General features: G+C 42.1%; 1 protein-coding gene across 2 annotated transcripts in view; it reads right to left on the bottom strand.

The window, feature by feature from the left end:
* The window catches only part of EPHA4 (EPH receptor A4), a 143,722-nt gene that overhangs the window by 42,998 nt on the left and 80,414 nt on the right, over positions 1–20,310 (bottom strand). For both annotated transcript variants that reach the window (XM_047721323.1, XM_047721321.1), the window contains exon 6: positions 15,427–15,765. In XM_047721323.1, the coding sequence (XP_047577279.1) occupies positions 15,427–15,765 (339 nt within the window). The remainder of the gene's footprint in view (positions 1–15,426; positions 15,766–20,310) is intronic.

Below are 20,310 nucleotides of genomic sequence, written 5' to 3' on the forward strand. Positions count from 1 at the left end.
TGACTTGCCCAAGTTACAGTATGTAAGTGGTGAATTCACAAGTCAGGTCCTGGAGCCCACATTTTCAACCACTGAGCCACAGGAGACCTCCAGTCTCTCCCCTCCTGGCACTGGTTATGAAATGAGAGATTTGAACATTAAATGGCTTGCTCTCCCAAAGCATCACCAGCATTAGTAACAGCATATCCTACATCTGCTATATGTTACTTAGGTATAGGACTGTCCCCATACATTCTTGGTCACTAAAAATCCAGAAGTAACTTGGACATGACCTCCGTTCATAGACAAAGCTTAAAAGCTTTTGGAGATGATCACCTCACCAGAGAACTACTTAAAGACCGAAGGAGAGAACTCTCTGAAATAGAACAATTCAATTGCAAAAGAAAATAACAGTAATTGAAGTTAGGGGAGGGGCAGGGAGTAAAAGGCAAGCTTCTAGAAGGTTGACAATGTTCTAGTCTTTACTCTGGTTTATGGTTACACATAAACCATTATGCTTTGGGATAATTCACTGACTGTACATTCGTGGCTTATCCACTTTTCTGTACATGTGTATAGTTCATAATCAAAAGGCTAAAACTAAGGTATAAAGGATGGAATAAGAAAATTAGTATTAGAAAGACCCATCCAACATCTTTTGTTAACCCTCTGGGTAAAGGTCTAAAGGTGTCATGAAAGATCTGAGTTTTTGCAAATTAGGACGTTTCTAACTATTTAACTGTTCTGTTTCCTATTTGAGCCACACAGCAATTCCTACTCTCTGTAGTAAAGAAAATGTATTACTTAAATGTTTGTTTAACTTTTTTAAAAATTACCATCTTAAATTAACATTACTGCATGTATAGCCAAATCAGTTGTAGGATTACAGGGGGTAACTGGGGCGCCTGGGTGGCTCCGTTATTAAGACTCTGTCTTCAGCTCCGGTCATGAGGCCGGAGTCCCAGGATCGAGCCCCACATCAAGCTCCCTGCTCAGTGGGAAGCCTGCCTTTCCCTCTCCCACTCCCACTCCCCCTGCTTGTGTTCTCTCTCTCTCTCTCTCTCTCTCTGTCAAATAAATAAATAAATAAAATCTTTAAAGAAAAAAAAAAAGGTGAGTAACAGTTCGACTTGGAACGAAGGTGCATGTGTCCCCTAGAAGTAACTGGGGATGACTTCGGGCACTGAGTGTCTCCAAGGTAGTTCAAGTGTGTCTTCTGTTTCATTGAGAGCTGCTTGTTTTATTTTCTATTTGCTTACTAAGAAACTTGTTGGCAGGTTCCAACAAGGGTAGCTCAATATTTGCCAACAGAAACATGGCAGGATTCAGTGTGTATTTCCTGTTAAGTAAGAATGCCAGTCTGAGGCTAATAGGAAAACAAGTCTTTTGACTGGAAGGCAATTTATAAGAATTTGCCTGAGAAAGACAACTGTTTTAAATGGGTAAAGTTAGTAAGAATAAATGAATGAGATAACTTTTTTTTTCTCTGAATGCCTCTAGGAAGGTGAATCTTTTCATTGTACCTCAGTAGATCAAGAAGTATCTAGGATACACTCTTGGCTGAAATTATTTTGTATGTGTTTTGATTAGAAAGGATGATGACAAGCCTTGGGCAAAAGGAGCTCTTCCGTGCCCAACAATGCCTGCCAAAATTATTCTGGAATACGGAGGATGGTATAAAGGAAAGGTTCTCTTCTGCCGAGCAGAAATACAGCATAGAGAGTGGCTGTGAATCAAGGCTTCTATTCCTCTAGCTGTCAACTGCACTGGAGAGCTTCAGGCATTCCAAATCTGGAAAATAAAAGCTGTGCTGTGGGCTTCAGGTTCTCTTTGTTACTCAGACAGCTGCTAATCGTCCCGCTGTGTTTGGAACCAAGGAGACAATGCTGTAACATTTAGCTTTTTGACATCCGAAGCATCTAGATCAGTCCCCTATTAAAGATGTATTAATCACAAAGACTCTAAAAGCCAGGAAGATAGATGCACCTAGTAAATCTTTGCTGTTGCCTTTTACTTCCCACACTCACATTTCTACATTTACAGGCAGAAGTGCTTAAAAGCCTGCTCTAGAAACTGACCAATAAAGAGCCCTGTTCATTACTTTATATCAAATGCCTGACGATTTCCTACCCCTGGAAAAGCCTTTCAGAAGGAGGTAAGACATTGATCATTCTGCTAAAAGAGCCTGTCTGTTTCAATAAATAGATCCACTGTGACTGTTGTCATCTTGACTTTTCAAGTGTGATAACTAATTCAGGAGTGTGGCTTTGCCACTTGCTACAGGGACATCCAAATCATCTGTGTAGATTTAAAAAAAAAAAAAAAGAAAGAAAGAAAAAAGGCCATGAGCTAAACCTACAAAACTCCAGGCAGCAAAATATCAATACTACCAGCACCAGCAGTACTAATACTAGTGCTACTAATACTAGTGCTACTAATAGTACTAATTACATTTGGCCTGCAAGTCAGGTCAGATTATGCCCCAGGTCATGGTCCCGCGTTGAGAGTGAAACGGGAGCTTATTCCAGGTTTGGACGTCTGGAAAAACAGAACAAGTGTGGTGAATAAAGCTTTGGAATTCTGTGCACCAAAATTTATGTTAATAAAAAGGTTTCAGAGTTACTCTCTCACATGGGTCTTCATTTCACAAGAGCATTCCAGAGAGACATCCAACTCTCTCCATCAAGGAGTAGGCTGTCCATAACATCTGTTACGAATGGGTGACCGGGTTATCAACCTCCAAACAAAGAAAAAAACTTAAAAAATAAAAACAGGTAGCCTGACTGATGTTACCACAGAGGCCCAGAATCCAATTTTCTTTTTTCCTCCTTACATATAATCTTCGTCGGAGGCATCTAATCATCGTAACACAAGAGGAAGGGAAAAGTCTCACTATGAGGAAGCTCCTGTTAACTACGGAAAAGTGGCATTAACCATTCTGAGTTATTGGAAATCTTCTGAGATAAGATTGCTATTTTTGATTTCCCAGGCTAACAGAACCCGTAAGAGGCAAGTGCAGTATCTGCATGATGCGAAGCTCGTGCCAGCTCAAGGCGCTGGGTTCCTTGGCTTTCGATGGAGTCTGCATACATCATGACGAACTCCTTCCCCATCACTGTCTCAGAGACAGTCCACCGTCTTCCAAATTGAAAGAGTAGGAAGTCAATTAGTGTCACTTATGATGTGAACACCTGTCGACTAAGACCTGGACTGAGACCAATTTCATTACCATAGTCACTCAATGGCTGCCAGATGGCCAGGCCTTGGACCACTTATGATACAGTCCAGATTCAAGGAGGTGACCTAAAGACAGAAAGGTCTAGAGTCCCATTAGTCATCTCCTGAGCCATCCAATTACCCATCACTTTTGCAACTGCAACAGGATACCTATTTTTTCCTAGTGGTCATTTAAAAAGACCACAAGAGCTGCTTGAGAAAAGAAAAAAGAAGAAAAAAGAAAAAAAAAAAGTCATGGTGACCAGAAATTGAGGATATTCACTCTTAAATGATAACCACTTTTACCAGCCATTGTTATTTTTAAATCTGAAACTACTTTTTAATAACTCAACTTTCTCTTGCTGCATTTTAAAACACATGGACAGAATAAAAAAAAAAAAAACACAGAAATGAAAAATATCAAAGAATAAAGTGAAGCATGAAATTATAGGCTACAGATTATCACTGACAGGATAAGACAGACAGGCAGAGGGTACATTTCAATACAATTTTAGTTGCAAATCTATGTGTTCTTTGCTACTTGGAATTTTTCCAAGTCCAAATGTTGCTTGGCTTCAAGAACAATGGCTAAATGCTGAGAAATGATGGCCATGGATGGTAGAGTAGAGTGTTGCAGGTGGAGAGGGGATGGGGAGAAAGAAAAAAACAGGAAGACGACCACTACTGTGACTCTCCCTCATGTCCCCAGTTGGCTTCTCTACATGGAAGTCTGGGGAAGTTCTGAACCCAGGAAAGTCGAATACTCAAGGGTGCAGTATCCATGAGCCTGAGGACAAATGTCGAGGAGCCGATTTTTCAGTAATACCTAAGGAAGCCTTCATTTTACTTGGTACTCAATCTTTCCCTCCCGGTTTCTTGCTTGCTATGAAGACAAGCACAGAGTGACTGATATGTGGAGAGAAGTGATAGAGACCTTTGGGTTAAATTACAACCAGCACATTTTGCAAATGCTTCATATACAAATGGTCACCACATGCTATGCTCTCAAAAATGTGGCCATGAAATGATATTCTTGAAGCCCTCATATTTGAAACTCTATCTTTTTGGCAATTGTCATAAAAGCTATGATCGAGGTTAGAGACAGGAGCATAATTTATGACAAGGAATTTTAAGCTTGGGAATTTGCAACAATAGAATTATTATTATTTTTTTTTAAGATATTGGGGTATCTGCCAGAAACAAAACGTATAGGCCAGATCGTTTAAACTCCTCCAGGCATTTTAAGTCCAAAGCTGAAACCACCAAGCTATTAAATTTTAAAATGTTATTAAGGCCAATAGATGTCTCCAGCTGGATCTGCGTTTGTCCAAGATAACTTTTGTAGGCATAAAGAATAACAAAGGATGAATTGGGAAATCTATCATTGTTTTAGGACTTGAGTTTTCTTTTCTTTCTTTTCTTTTTTAACTAGGAGGTTCACAGCATCTCACTGGGGCCTCTCTTTAACACAACTTGCTGAAGTGTGAAAATCGGTATCACGGGCTCCACTCAGGAGTCAATCTGTAAATACTGGCAAGGACCTCATTAGAACAACACATCACCTAGAAAGAGTCCCACAGCGTGGTCTCCGAGAAAGACCCTGGAGCGGGGCTCCCACACACTCCAGGCAGTTATGGGAGTTATTTCGTGTGTGTGCTGAAAACAAGAAAGGAAGAGGAGCTGGAAAGAAAGAGAAAAAGCCGTCACCCAAAGCACACATGCAACGAAGGTTATACTCTTGAAGAATTAACAGGGACATTTAAAGGGCTTCTCATCGGTCATTCTTCCCCAGACAATACCCTTTGACATTACACAAAGATTCCTTCAATGTATCACCAGCCTCTTAGAGCCATACCTGGATTAGATGACTACTTGGCACTGGTTTTCTATAATGAGGGCAGTGAACACAATTTATGCTTTTTAAGTTCTATGACCTGTGCTCTGGTTACAAGACACTAATTTCCATAGGCTGATATTCTGCCGTATTTGTACTCCCTGCTTTCAACAGAAAACAAAGCAACAAAAATCCCCATTATATACTGTAATAATAATCATGCCCCTATATTAAAATGGGTTGAAATGAGATGATGTTAGCTTCAAGAGTTCCCAAGCTTCCCGAAGGATCCTCCTAGAAAGATTCTTAAAATCAGGATTCAGTGGGTTTCAGTGCAAACAGGGCTACACCAAAACTCTTAAGATCATCTAAAATTTTCAGATTAAAAAAAAAAAAAATCTCTGATTATCTTGGAAAGTGGAAAACCATTTATTAAGCTTAGTTGCATATCTGAAACCTCTCACCCATCTCTATGTGTGCCCCTGCTTTGATAGAGGAAGATGGAGGAAGCTATACTCTCTTACCCATCTTTAGACTTTCTATGCTCAAAATACACACTTATTATGCTAAAAAAAAAAATTAGAGTTGATTCAAGAAGCAGATTTACAGCTTGCAGTATGTTATATAGACAACCACGACTCTCCGGGGAGCCATTGTGAGCTTGCCCCTCTCAGTGTTTGTGCTAATGGATGGATCTTGCCCAAGCTCCTTATATACAGTGAACCTGTTGGTGGCAGGTCTCTATTTAATACCCACTGAGAAGCTGAAGCTATGTATTTGTCTTGTTTGTATGCATACATCACCGTCAAAAGGTTCCAAGATACAGATTTTTTTTAAAAAAATCAACTACCCTAGAGCCTTCATTAAAGAAGTCTTTTTGACAGTGAGGCCAGAAACTGCCTGAGAAATAAATTCACAGAGCTTCTCAATGGAAGGTGCCAGGCAAAAAGGAGTGGCCCACTCTTCCCTTCTTCCCTCTTCCTCTCCTTGTAAGAGTGATCGCAAAATAGAACAAATATTTCAAATCACTGTCATTTTACCCATAAGATGTTTTAGATAGATTTCTTTGAAAAGTGGCCCTTGTGCTTTGTCATAAAATAAATAAAATAAAAAGTAGAGGGTATTATGCTGAGCGAAGTAAGTCAATCAGAGAAAGACAATTATATGGTCTCTTGACAGGAATTTGAGAGGCAGGGTAGGGGGCCATTGGGAGGTAGGGAAGGAGAAAATGAAACAAGATGGAATCAGGAGGGAGACAAACCATAAGAGACTCTGGGGCGCCTGGGTGGCTCAGTGGGTTAAGCCGCTGCCTTCGGCTCGGGTCATGATCTCAGAGTCCTTGGATCGAGCCCCGCATCGGGCTCTCTGCTCAGCAGGGAGCCTGCTTCCTCCTCTCTCTCTGCCTGCCTCTCTGCCTGCTTGTGATCTCTCTGTCAAATAAATAAAAAAAATCTTAAAAAAAAAAAAAAAAAGAGTCTTCTCTCTTGCTCAAGTCATTCTAGGGCCAGTTCTTCAAATGTCCTCACAAGCCTTTACCTGAAGACAACATACGGAATGCTCTCTCACTATATACCCACATGAAAACAGCACACAGACGTGGGCATGCAGAGAAGGCTCTGTTCGGTGGGCATGACATGGACATGCATTTTAATGAGTCCCCATAGATTTAAGATCTCTCAATGCAGAATTAGTCCTGCAGCACAGCTCTTGGTTTTCCTGGTGTTTAAAGGAAAAAAAAAATCTTTAAAGACATTAGTAGGGGGTTAATGGGAGGTTTGATAAAGTTTCTTCAGATCTTCTTATTAATGCTTAGTGCAAGCTCTCTCCAGAGTCTCTCCGAGCCCCTCTGAGAAGGTAGTCATTAATTTAGCCAGCTGGAGTGATAACTAGTCAAGGAAGAAACCCATCTAAAACCTTTGCTAGTCTTGCACTGTTCATTTCTCATCTCCGCCAGGCACTTATTTTTCAAATCGCTTGATGGTGCAAAGTCAGTGTTAGTGTTCAAAGTAACGAGCACAGCACTAAGAAATGAAAAATGAATCAGAAATACACTGTCAAGGGTTTGGGGTAAAAGCTGGCGAATGAATTTTCCTTCCCACCAAAAATAAAGTGTGTGTGAATATGTACATTTATGTAAAAGTGAAGGGATGGGAGTAGAGAAACAGTGTCCTCAGTCTTGGGTGTAAATAAAACTTCTACTTCCTTAGACAGAAAAACAGTTAACTATTAAACAGCATGGGTTTGAACTGGGCAGGTTCACTTACATTTCTTTCCCCCCAATACAACACTGTACTATAAATGTATCCTTTATTCCTTATGAATCCCATAATAACATTTACTCTTCTGTAGCTTACTTTACTGTAAGACTACAGTATATAATATACATAACACACAAAATATGTGTTGATCGATTGTTATCAGTAAGGCTTCTGGTAAGAGTAGGCTATTAGTAATTAAGTTTTGGGGAATCAAAAGCTGTATGTGGATTTTTGACAGTATAGGGTAGGTGCGCTTAACCCCTGCATTATTCCAGGGTCAACACTATTATCGTCTTTTTAAAAATGCAAAGCAATTTTTATCTACATACAATAATTACTAGTTCATTCTCTACACACACACCATTTGTCCATGCTACTCAGTCAGCCTTGAAGCAGGATAATTTAGTAGGTCCTTCTATTTTTTTCCTCCTCCCTAGGACTTGTGGCACCCACCCTGAATACAAATTCATGGGCCCCGGTGCCACACACAAGCGGCTGTGTACCATTGTACATCTCCCAGTTTATTTTACTCTTAATTATGATCATAATTAGTGAGTATGCTTAATAATGATAGAGGTGGCAACGATACTCAATACATGAAATTATTTTATGTATAATGGTAGAATCAAGAGACTATTCCTTTAAAAAAAAAAAATGTACTCCCTGTTGTTAAATGTACATTTCCTGGGCATTATGAACTAAACCAGGAGCCCATGGCTGGATCCGGGCTATTAATGAGAAAATCGTCTCCTGGCTTCTCTGAAGCCCATTGTGTGCTTGTTTGGGCCTATAATTACTTAGACACAGAAAGGACTCTCCAACCAGCTTCCACTGAGAGGTACTAATGATCACATACCAACCACTGGGGATGGGCTAACTACTTCCCAGCAAAATCTCTTGACGCAATCGCCCTACGATTTGTTTAAAGAATTTTAAAATATGTCTTTAGAAAGATTTCAGATTTATATTCAGCAAGTTTCATCACGCGTCTTTCCTTTAACTTTCTTAGGAGTAAGAAAAATAGGACATGATTTACTTGAGATCAAAGGCAAACGAGAAATCACCTCGGTGAGGGGACAATGTCAAAGAGCAGTGCCTGCGATTGTTTAAGAAGAAAATTGCGGCCAGCACCAGCCAGCCTGCAACACTGCTCAGAATGCACGTTTTCAAGAGCCCTGAACGCTGCCTTATCAGAACACTTAAGCACGTTCCCCGTTCTATTTAAACCTGAGTGTCACTGGGAAAAGACCCGTGGTACAAGACAGCGCAGGCATGCTTGAAATTCAGACTTGATTCCCTGAAATCGTGTTTACATAGTCAAAAATCTCTAAAAACAGAAGGTGTCTTGCCAAATATTAAAATTGTTTTGAAGGGTGCCTGGGTGGCTCAGTCAGTTAAGCGTCTGCCTTTGTCCGGGGTCAGGATCCCAGTGCCGGGATCTAGCCCTGCCTCAGGCTCCCTGCTCAGTGGGGAATCTGCTTCTGACTCTCCCTTGGTTGCATCCCACTGCTTGTGTTCTCTCTAGATCAAATAAATATATAAAATTTTTGCATAAAATAAAATCATTCTGAAGGTAAGATTGACCTAAATGTTAGAGTCCATCACAACCTTGGCCAGGGTGGTTTCTGACAAATGACCCTAGCAGCTCAACATTCCCTCAAACTCCTTCCTGAATCGTGGTCTTTCTCAATGCAGTACTCCAGAGCAGGAGTCGGCAAACCTTTTTCCACAAGGAGTGAGATGGTGAGTATGTTCGCTGTGGAGGACGTTGACTCTGCTGCTGTCCCGTGAAAGCCGTCTCACATGATACCCGGATGAAGGCATGGAGCTTCATTCCTAGAAACCTTCCCTACAGACACTGAAAACTGAATTTTCTATCATTTCCCAGTGGTGCAGAATATTATTCTTTTGAAACAGAGAAACCACTTTTAGTGGGTTGTACCCACCTGTCAGAGGATCGAGATTTGGCCCCTGGTAATATAGTTTGCCAACCTCTGCATCAGGGCCCTAAAAGAAGTCAGATATTTGTGTTTTTAAAAGTATCAACAGAGCTTCCCCACCCCTCACTCTACTTGCCTTCCTTTCAGGCTTACAGAAAAGCCTCCATTCTGGTCACATCTTATTTGGATTAGTATTTTATTTACCATTCCCAAGATCACCAGGACTGTGCTTTCTGCCTGTTAATTTGATCATGACCCACACTTGAGGCTACTCTGGTGCTGCTTGTCACACTTAGCTATGGTTACGACCACTCCAGGATGACCTTGCTCTTCAAGGCCTCTCACTCCATGTCAGACTGGACCTCCAGACTTCTCTCCCTTTCTGTTTCTTTCTATCCGTAGGTATCATTACACGAGAGCCCCATACCTGACAACTGCATTCCCTACAATCTGATCAGAGACAGAAGAATTATACACACTGAAGCTGAAGAAGTTTGCCGAGGCCGTTTCTGAAGCTCTCTTCTTCATTTGATATTTATCATTTTGTAGGATTTTTTTTTCAAATCACACAGAAATTGTCTAAGCTTTAGACTCCACAAAATTTGGTGCCACCATGCCTTGAGCACATTACCTAACTCAATTGCTCTAAGATGTTTCCCTTTCTCCCACCATCTCCCTGAAGCTTTCCTCTTACCATGTAGAAGACAGGTAGCAATTATACCCAGTGGGGATGAGAATTCCCACTGTTCTCCATTATCCTACTCAAGTAACATAATATGTCTAATTAAAAGATGACAGAGAAAGAGAGAATGGGAACCTACCAGTTGAGTAGTAAAAGACAGTCTGCCTCTTGCACTTAGTTATTTTCTTTTCTCTACTCATTATTTTGGCTTTATTAAATTTATCGCTACCTGATAAAGAGTCCACTGTTTTTACTATAAATAAATGTGTTAATCGACACATGGGTATTGAGTATCTACCAGGGACTGAGCGGCGGCATGCCATCGAGGTGTCCTGTCACTTCACCATCAATGTACTATTTTCTTTCAGTCTTAATTGTCCATCCTAGAGAACAAGGCCAGTCTAACTAACAAGCAGTACCAGTTCACTCGGTGGTAAAGCAACTGGGATTCTTCACAAGAGGTCCCAAGGGGCCTTTTACAACTACCTATCCTCTAAGACAGGGTTGGGAGCATTCTGTTCCCAGCGGGAGCAGCAGAACCAAGCAAAGGCAGGATTTTGATGGAACACTTGAAAGGTCGGCATTTCTATGAAGTCATGAAATCTGTTTTTCAAACGTATTACTAGAGCAGACTTGCTCAATCTTGGCACTGTGGCCACATCAAACCAGATGACTCTGCTGTAGGGCTGTCCTGTGCATGATAGGATGGTTAGCCACATCCCTGGCTTTCACCCACTAGATGTCCTGGCCCTCATAGCTGAGATAACCAAAAATATCTCCCGACATTGACAGATGTTCAGGGATGCATGTTGAACAACTCACTATCCCCATGATGCAGCTAGCTTACTGTTTCGCCTTTCAAAGAAAATACTTTGGTAGGTGTGGGTTTGGAGGTAGAGAGGAGGCAGGATTCAAGTGCTTTCTGCTAACTCTGTGGGAGTATTTAGAATTTTTTTCCCCATCCTTGAAATTGCTGTTAGAGCTCATATCTGAAGAGCCTATGGAAATAAGCCCTACTTCTTCATGCTCATAGCTCATGGCTATATTCTTGGAATTACAGACTTTTAGAATTAGGAAAGATCTTATAGATCGGCTAGGTTCAAACAATTATGTAATCCACCAAATATCTGAACTCCTCCAAACTCAGTGTGTTACAGATGTTTGTGACTAGGACACTGCAGCTGTGCCAAAGAGAGATCGCCAGATGCCATTTCATTGTCAAGTATTTAGAATAGGATCTCATGCAAAATAAAAATCTAAAGTGTGATCATTTGGGTGCCTGGCTGGCTCAGTTGATAGAGCCTGGAACTCCTGATCTAGGAGCAATGAGTTTGAGCCCCATGTTAGGTGTGGAGTTTACGTACACGTGTACATACATACACACACACACACATATGTACATGTGTAATTGTCCCAGGTGCAGTTCAGGGTTGGGAGGGAATACGACCCATGGCAGTGCATCATGATTTAAAATAAACCAAACAACCTCAAGTACAACTTGGCCCCAGAGCTGGAAGACAGGGGTGGGAGACTTGGGGTGGGAAACGTGCAAACTGGCTTTGTGATAGTAAGATCTACTGCTGGCTGCCATCTCAGCATTTTTAGCAAAACTATTCACAGTTGTGTTGCTTGGCCAGGAAAACCTTGTTTCATTTATACAGCTTTCTCTGTCCTAGTGACATATCCTGTATTCATTTGCCCGAGATGGTCCACTTAAGGAAAAGTAAACCAAAGAAAAGCCATTGAGAAAACAAATCACCCAGCAGTCTGCTTGTTAATTTTTCACAAAGACCAGAACCATCTCCTCCTAAATGGAAAACACAATGGTCGCTGGGGGATGTTAGATGGGGGAGGGCGAACATGCTTTCTCATGGAACTTCCCTTTGCACCTCCTAGAAGGTAACGCAGGAAAGTGACAGGGTAGGGAAGAATTGCCTTTTCCTCATCTCTTCTTTTCCAAAGGTGACTTCTGTGGAGCTTCCCACCTTCCCCCCCTTCCCGCTGCTCGCTGCTCCTTTCAACTCTTGGCATGGGGGGGCCGGGTGGTGTGGATGGGATGGGAGCAGTCCCACACCCTCTCTGCTCTCCACACCTACAGACCTGTCCAGGGTGGACAACTTCCATAGCACAGTCTTTCTCCTTGTGGGGAGCCAGCTGAGCTAGTCTCTGGGTGACCCCCGGCAAGTGTCATTAGAGCCAGCCCTTTTGGCCACAGAAATAAAGCTTACATCCTTCAATCAGATGGTCAGCAATAAAGCTGACATCCTGAGTTCCCTTTGTCTTGGCTCCAGTGTCAATTGGGTTTGAACTCGGGAGGGGGAGGAAAAGCATGTTATTTACCTCTTAAGACCTCAACAATATGATCTGGATTAGAATGGTTTAAATAACCATGTGAGAACACCGGCCCATTCACACCACATTCCACAACGAAATGATCAAAGCCTCGTCAAAAGTCCATTTCCGTGCCCAGATACTCCAAGTCTGGTTTCACCAATGGGGAGCACGCCAGGCTGAACACAGGGATGCTACTAATTATCCAATCACTGTAAAAGAAAGCAACTTTGTCCTTTCGGGAGCAGGGAAGAGGGTGCTCCCGGGTCTCAGGTACTGGCCCAGACATTAGCTTGGGTGAGTCAGGTCACCTTCACAAACCTGTTCCGCCATGAGAGTCCCAGGAGGGTCTGTGTCTGTTTGTTAAGTAAGTTACAAGAAAGAACCCTGTGAAAACAGGGCAAAACCAGACAGCCATGAAACTGTGGCTTTCAGGTAGCAACGCTAACAATCATTTGTTCTATGTATTCCTTCCAGAATGAGCCATCATTGTCTATAAAGTCCCTAAGGAATTTAGTTTAATGAAATGATAGGAACAAGTTCAATTAGAATGTAATTGTGTGTATGTAAATATGCTTAGGGGAGCTTTGGTAGAGTTTATGGTTGCTCCATTCACTCAGAATTTTGGCCCACAATATTAATTTGCCCTACCATGAAGAAAGGGTTTGTTCATCGAAGATAAACTATTCCACTGATAGTGAATTAGGGACCTCCAAATCATAGCAGGATAATGAGGCAGTGCGTTGCACATGTTCAACTCTCAGTGAAGCGAAAGCTTTCTGGCGGACCACATAGGAGGTGTCCTTATTGAAAGATTTATTTTTAATTTTGAACAGCTTCCCAGCATTACCCTTCATGAAAATTAAAATATGGAGCTGGAATTTTGTCCTGTTCAACAAACCTCCTGGCAGGGCTACTCGCCACAGCAGAGACAACCTCACTGTGTCAGAGGAATTCCCCGTCCACCTTTCTGTTAGAGCTCAAATAATTACACCTACATTTCTAATAAAACGTGGGACTTTCTTCCTGCCTCTCTAGTAACGTTTTTTGCACATTTTCTTCCTTTGGAGGATTTTTTTTTAGCCTGCCTTCTTTGCGCTCCTTGGGCCTTCTGGCCTGGTAGGAGCTAACATAATCCCATGGCCTGAATTCTTAGGTGTATTATATAGAGACTCATAGACATACTCCTACCCGCAAATCAGGGGGAGCCAAGCCTGTCCTCAGCACGTCTCCCAGAGGCTGTTCTCTGCCAAAGAGAATGACTTCACCTTGTATAGTCTCAAAAGGTCCCTTCCTACTTTTAAATCAGTTAAGAACACGAGGCAGTGATGTGTTTGAGGGGAAGTACATAGGCTGAACATAAGAATATTGATTGACTCATAAACCAGATTCCCCAGCAGGTGGACAGAGCTTGGCTTCGTCTAACTCAAGAGACACTAGTAGCACCAATATGTCTTCCCAAGATCTATGGGCAATATTTCCAAAAAAGAAATAACAAAAAGCTGGCAAAGACAGAGTACTCGTTGATACTATCACAACCTCCTAAATCATACTAGTCTTTGTAAAAAAATAAAACTGAAGACCACGAACAGTGCTCACCACCTGTAAGTACAGAAATGAAAGACAAAAGCGTAACCAGATGATCTGTTCATGCCGCGTATTTTAAAAGACTAGTTGCGTTTGTATAGCTGAAACTGCCCTCAGGTCACTTCTGCCATTCTAGCTCCAGCTTAAAATCTTGCCCACGTCATAACTTTGTATTTATTCTAGAGAGTTCAGGGCACAGCAGAAAAATAATGACTTTAGGTTGGGACGCTGGAATCCTTTTCACCGTAGGATCAATTAATATAGATATATTTAACTATCGAGTGCACTTACTGAGACATTCATGTAAGAGGGAAGTGCAGGGGCACCTGGGTGGCTCAGTGGGTTAAAGCCTCTGCCTTCGGATCCGGTCATGATCCCAGAGTCCTGGGATCGAGCCCCACATCGGGCTCTCTGCTCAGCAGGAAGCCTGCTTCTTCCTCTATCTCTCTCTGCCTGCCTCTCTGCATACTTGTGATCTCTGTCAAATAAATAAATAAAATCTTAAAAAAAAAAAAAAAGAAGAGGGAAGTGGAGTGAGAGGGGATAGGGCTGCGGGCAATTTATAATCCTTTTCCAGCGAAGTTTGTTGCTCTTAACAACCTCATGAAAGAGTAAACCACAGTTCTTTTTTCCTACTCCCCCTTAACTCGGCAGAAATAAATAACAAGGAGCCAGCAATGTGAGGCAGAGATCCAGGATGGAAAGTGAGTGCGAGAAAGCGTGGAAACGTTTTCATGGGAGGACCGGGCATGAGGAGGTCAGGAGCTGGAGCCTAGAAATGCACACTGTGATCTGCACTTTTAAATATCCAATATCCAAGACTTTGTAACAGTTCTACAACCCAGCAGAAACTCTTTGTGAACAGAGGATGTTTTCAAGTCTACAGAGTTAGAAGGAGAAAGCAACGCGGGATACGGATATGGGGAAAACTAACTCTCTTCCCCCACGTGTCAATTATGGATTCAACTATGGAAGAGGCTGCAAAACCAGTAGGCGTTTTCAGGAAAATGTTGTCAAACCGCACAGAACGCCCATTAAACTATTCACTGTTCGTAGATTTACATGAGGATTCTAGCAGAGGTCCAGATACATTTTTTAATTTCTTAAAGACCAAACAAGATCCAAACAATAGCCACGTATGCTTTGGCTGGAAAGGCAGCAGATGCCGACCTAGCACTCTGCATTGGTAAATCAGGTTTATGATTCAAAATAATCTGTTAAATGCTCTGATGTCCAACCATGGACCTGTGATCAATATAGCTGATACGAATCCCTTACAAGAGAAGTCCAACATGGAGTGACCCGGCTCACTAGACTATCATCCCCTTCCCATCAGACACAGTCTTCTAATCTCACCGAATCACCACCACTTAGTATAGGTCATACTATGCAGCTGGTGTCCAAAAAAATACTTGCGAGTGAATGCACATTCTTCCAAGTATCTTTTATATTACAGAGCAGCTCACGGGTTTATAATTAGATCCGTGTGATTCTACTTCAATTGTAGAACTTTAATATCATTCATGGATACCAACATAAGCACCCCCCCCCCCCCCAGAAAAAATTTGTATCATATAACAAAGGAGATCTTGTTCCTACCTGCTTGGTTGGTTGTTACGGTGACAGATACTGACTGGTCTGGGCTGGGATTATACTTGGACACTCCATTCACTGCCCAGATTTCAAATGTGTAATTGGTGTGAGCCAGGAGGTCAGTGATGGAAACTTTGGTGGTTTTCAGACCATTCTGCTGTGGGGTATAGTGGACCCCACTTCCACAGGGTCGGCACTTGCTGAAATCACCAGCTCCGCATTTCTTGCACACCACATTGTAGGAGATATCCTGGCGGCCACCTGTGTTCTGAGGACTGCTCCATTCCAAGTTCACCGACGTCTCATTGACATTCGAGATCAAGTTGAGGGGAGCAGATGGTGGGCCTAGGAAAAAAAAAAAAAAGAAAGAAAGAAAGACACACACAGATTATCACACCAAAAACTAAAACTATCCTTTTGGAATCACTCAGAGTTTACATTATTCTCTGCAGCTCTAGGAGGTAAGGTGGGCCCATGTGGCAAAGAAAGCAGAAAGCAAATCACCCCAGCAAAAACAGATCTTTTCAAAGAACCACATTAAAGAAGGCTGCCTGTATGTCATTCTCAATCCTGTGCGAACAACAGTAGCACTGATTGCCGCTCAGAGATGTCGTGCATCTCGACATCAAATGGGCTTTGAGTGCAGGCTTCTCTTTGAAGTGGCAGAAAAATACCAGAACTTATCTAGTTTTATCTCATCATCTGAAAACAGGCATATGAATGTGATTCTAGGATCCAGGGCCACGGTGGACTCTGGTAAAGTAACAGTTAATGTACCACTTTTGAAGATACATCACAGTTCCTAAGTGCAGCATGTCCTCAAGGTGGAATAAAATTAACTGAATTGTCTAGAGAGGCAGGCTCTTTGGTTCAACACAGCAGTCGAGAGTTTACCTTTTTCTAGGTAATTCGTGGGAACTGATGTGACCTGGCTGCAGAGATGTCAAAGGTACAGCTGTTGGGAGATCCCAACGTGAGGCAGAGATTACGCAAAGGCTCCCGGGCCTCATCCTACCCCTCAGAGGCCCAAAGTCACCCAGGGCCCTTTTAAGCATACTCATTCCCACCGGCATCAAAGAGTTTATGAAACGGGAATGATGCTAGTAGCTGTTTTGAAACAGAACTGACTGCAAACACCACAGTGGTTGGTTTTAAAGATAGTAATGAATATATAAATAAAAAGAACAGAGAGCCACACTGAACCTTCTTGTTTCTTGCTGTAGATTCGTCTCCACATGCCAAGAAGTTGTCACACACGCTGCCTTCAAGGAGAAGAATTTGGGTGGGGAAGGGAGGGAATGTTCCTGGTCTGAGCCACTTCCAAAGGCTGAAGAGACACCTGCCACACTCTAATGAAAAATACCTACTCAATGAAACACATGGAAAGTCCTTTCTTTTCCTTCCTCTTTCCCATTCTAGTCTTGCAGAAAAAGAACCAAAGCGAGTTTTAATGAAAATTTGAAGTTTCTTGCTTACCGTATTTATTCTATTTCTAATTTACCTGCAATGACGGCTTTGAGGGAAATGTTTTGTGTTCATCAGGAAAAGGAAGTTAAATGGAAGCCTGTATGAACTGGGAAGAAGCTTTAGCTAGTCAACCATAATAGAATGTGTTGTCCCAAAGTAGCCATTGAAAAGGAATTGAAAGAGGTAACCTATTAATCAGGAGCCATACACAATATTTATTACTTAGCTCATGCTGATGAATGGCTAAAGGATTTTGGTGGTAACACTGAATAAGGTAACCCACCCTCCATTTCTCTTCTTCGCATTTACTTGAAGACTCACAAAGCAGGCAGAACTCCCTATCTCCCCCTGAGACTAATTACCAACAACCACTCTCAGTTTTGAGATCTGTTCCCCATCCAGTGTTGTTAAGAGTGTGTTTAAAAGTAAGATTACCCCCACAGAAGTCTGCAGGAAGAAAATGTAAATGTCTTTCTTTCTTCTTTAGGTTTCAAATTTATACCTATGGTCCCTAGCACACTGACTGGACTATAATAAAGATACATAAATGGTTTATGAATAAATGAACAGTTATTTAAAATCACGGTGTCCTAGAAACAGATAGGATGCTAAGCATCATTTGGTCAAATAACTTCATTTTCAAGATGTGGGAACTGAGATCCAGTAAGTGGATATACTAATACTGAAATCTCATGCAACTCAGTGACAAAATCAGACTAAAATCCAAAAGTACTCCCACTCTAGGGTTATTTCCACTCCCTTATGTGTGTACCCCATCAAAGATATAATACCAAAATCGGTAGTTTCAGCTAAAGTTTGAGATGTAAAGGTAGGGAAAGGGAAGGTGTATTTCAATCCCGCTCAAATTCTAGATACGTTTGCAACCACGGTGAAATCCATTAGCAGTCTGCCACTAAAGCTGACCACAGCGTGGTTTATAAAATGGGTCAACCACGGGTTCTTATTTTGCTGTGACTTCCAGAGTTAAATACGAGTGACTCTTAAATCCATTAACCTCCTTGCCAAGGTTCCTGGTCCACTTTCACATGGGAAAATGTGACACAATGAATCAAGCAATGCAGAAGCAAAAAGTCAGTTAATTAGTATGTAGGACGGGGCATGGCAGTGTCTAAACAGAGAAGAAATGGAGCAGAAGAGGAAATGGTCACAGGACTCAGACATAGAACACTGCCCTGTGGGGGCACGGTGTTGGCAGAGGGTGGGGGAAGTGGAGGGATGACGCAGGATTTCAAATGGAAGGCTGGACCAGAACAAGTGGTAGCCTGGAACAGCCTTCTTCCTTTGGGCAGTGAGTCTTATTAAAGACAACCCTGAAGTAGATGCTAAAGGGAGGAGAGAGGACAGGACGAGGCAAGTTCAAATTCAGTGATGCCTCCGTGAGTGGTTTGGTGAATTGCACTGCATTTATGTGTTGCTGCCATAGGGAGGGATGTTATATGGGCTTCAAAACTGGACAAGAGCACAGTTTGTCTGGTGGGTTTTTTGGCGGAGGGCGGGGGGGGGGGGAGGCAGAGAGAAAAATGCCCACCCAGGACGATTATAATGGCGTTCTGCAAAGGCCTGGGAAAGGACTCATGCTTTATAAATTAAAATCTTAATGGTAGTTGTGTTTTGTTTGTGGGATTGTGGTTTTCTTTTCTTTTTTTTTAAACTTGTGTCAATTAAAAGATCATGAACATATTTCCTTTATAAGGAGGGACCATCTTTTCTTCAGAAAAGACTGTATTCTCAAGACAAGGAAAGTACATACTTTAATACAACCAAAAGTCTAGCCAGACCCAGCAGTCATACTTAATATTAACAGCTGTGCCTTAAAAACATTATTTGTAGAAATGGCTATCAGGAAAAGAAAATAGTGTTCTGCATAATATGGGCTCTCTCAGTAAATACAAGGAATCCAGGAGGGAAAAATTTAAATCTCCGATTATCTTGTCTTCTGTTTACGTAAGTCGTGTATCTGGATATTTGGGAACAAGTCAAGTTTCTGAAAAGTGATTGTGCCTTTTTCATCAGAAATCTGTCCAACTGCAAGAAAGTCTCCAATTACAAATATGAGATCTAAAACAAAATGGGATAACCATACCACTTGTTTAAATTTTCTAGTCGCCATGTTGAGATCATATTTACTGAGCATACAGCATCAGGGAACTTATAGATCGTGTGCATGGCAGGATTCTGTCCTTCCCAAAACTTCTCACTACTAGCCCATATGTAGGATCGGCTGCAATCCCGCTTACACAACGGTTCCACATTTCATTTATTTCTATGTCTTACTCTGTCTGGAAAATTCGATGGGGTCCTGCTAAGCAGACATCTACTACATATCTGTATGTATCACCGTTAGATGTGCTCTTCAAGACCGTTGATATCTTCATCATTTCCCAGTGTCTCCCCTGATTCTCCGTCCAGACAAGTTCCACACGCTTGAGGAGCTGACGAATGAATGAATGCCTAGACAGAAAACTCACAAAGTCCTCTAGTGTGTCTGTGGCCCACTACCTACGGTGTGTGAATTAATACAGCCTTCCCTGAGCTAAAGCTGGAATAGTCAGCTCTTCCCATGGAGACTCATTAGCATTAAGCCCAGTAAAGGACTTACTCGGTGTACCTAGTTTAATTCGACATCCCGTTTTCTGGAATTTAAAAATACTTTGGGAAGATTCAGTCAGGCTACGTATCATATCCTGTGCTTACTCCTGTTAGGAGGACTTGTGGACCCTTTCATGTATTCAGCAGGCACTTACTATTTGTCACCTGCTTTCAAAGATGGAGGAAAAAAGAACTCCGATTCATTTTGATGCTTTCCTGGATAAACGGAGGAGCGGGGGGTGGTGGGTAGGGGCAGGAAATCTGAGGGAAAGAAAGACTGAAGGAAGCCAAACATGGCTGAGCACAGGAGACACAGAGCAGGCTCTCTGCTGGCCCTCAGCATTTTCACAGCTCCGTTACCAGCCAGTGTGGCTGGGAGTGTAAAATGTGGGCTCCGTGGGGCGCCTGGCTGGCTCAGTTGGTAGAGTGTAAGACTCCTGATCCCAGGGTTGCAAGTTCAAGCTCCACACTGGGTGTGGCGATTCCTTAAAAGTAAAATCTTAAAGGGGCACCTGGGTGGCTCAGTCAGTTAAGCATCTTCCTTCAGCTCAGGACATGAGTCATCAAACCCCGCATGGGCTTCCCGCTCAGTGGGGAGTCTGCTTCTCCCTCTCTCTCTGCCCCTTCCCCTATATGTTTGCTCTCTGTTTTCTCTCAAATACATAAAATCTTTTAAAAATTTTAAAAAATAAAATGAAAAAAATGTGGGCTCCATCAATCAAATTTGCTAATTTAGGATTGGTTATTATGACTTTCTTTCCCCATCTTGGTTCCAGATGATGGTTTATTCAGGTTTGAAGCTGTGGAAAACTT

The sequence above is a fragment of the Lutra lutra genome, chromosome 3 (genome assembly GCF_902655055.1).
Source record: "Lutra lutra chromosome 3, mLutLut1.2, whole genome shotgun sequence".
Taxonomy (NCBI): domain Eukaryota; kingdom Metazoa; phylum Chordata; class Mammalia; order Carnivora; family Mustelidae; genus Lutra; species Lutra lutra.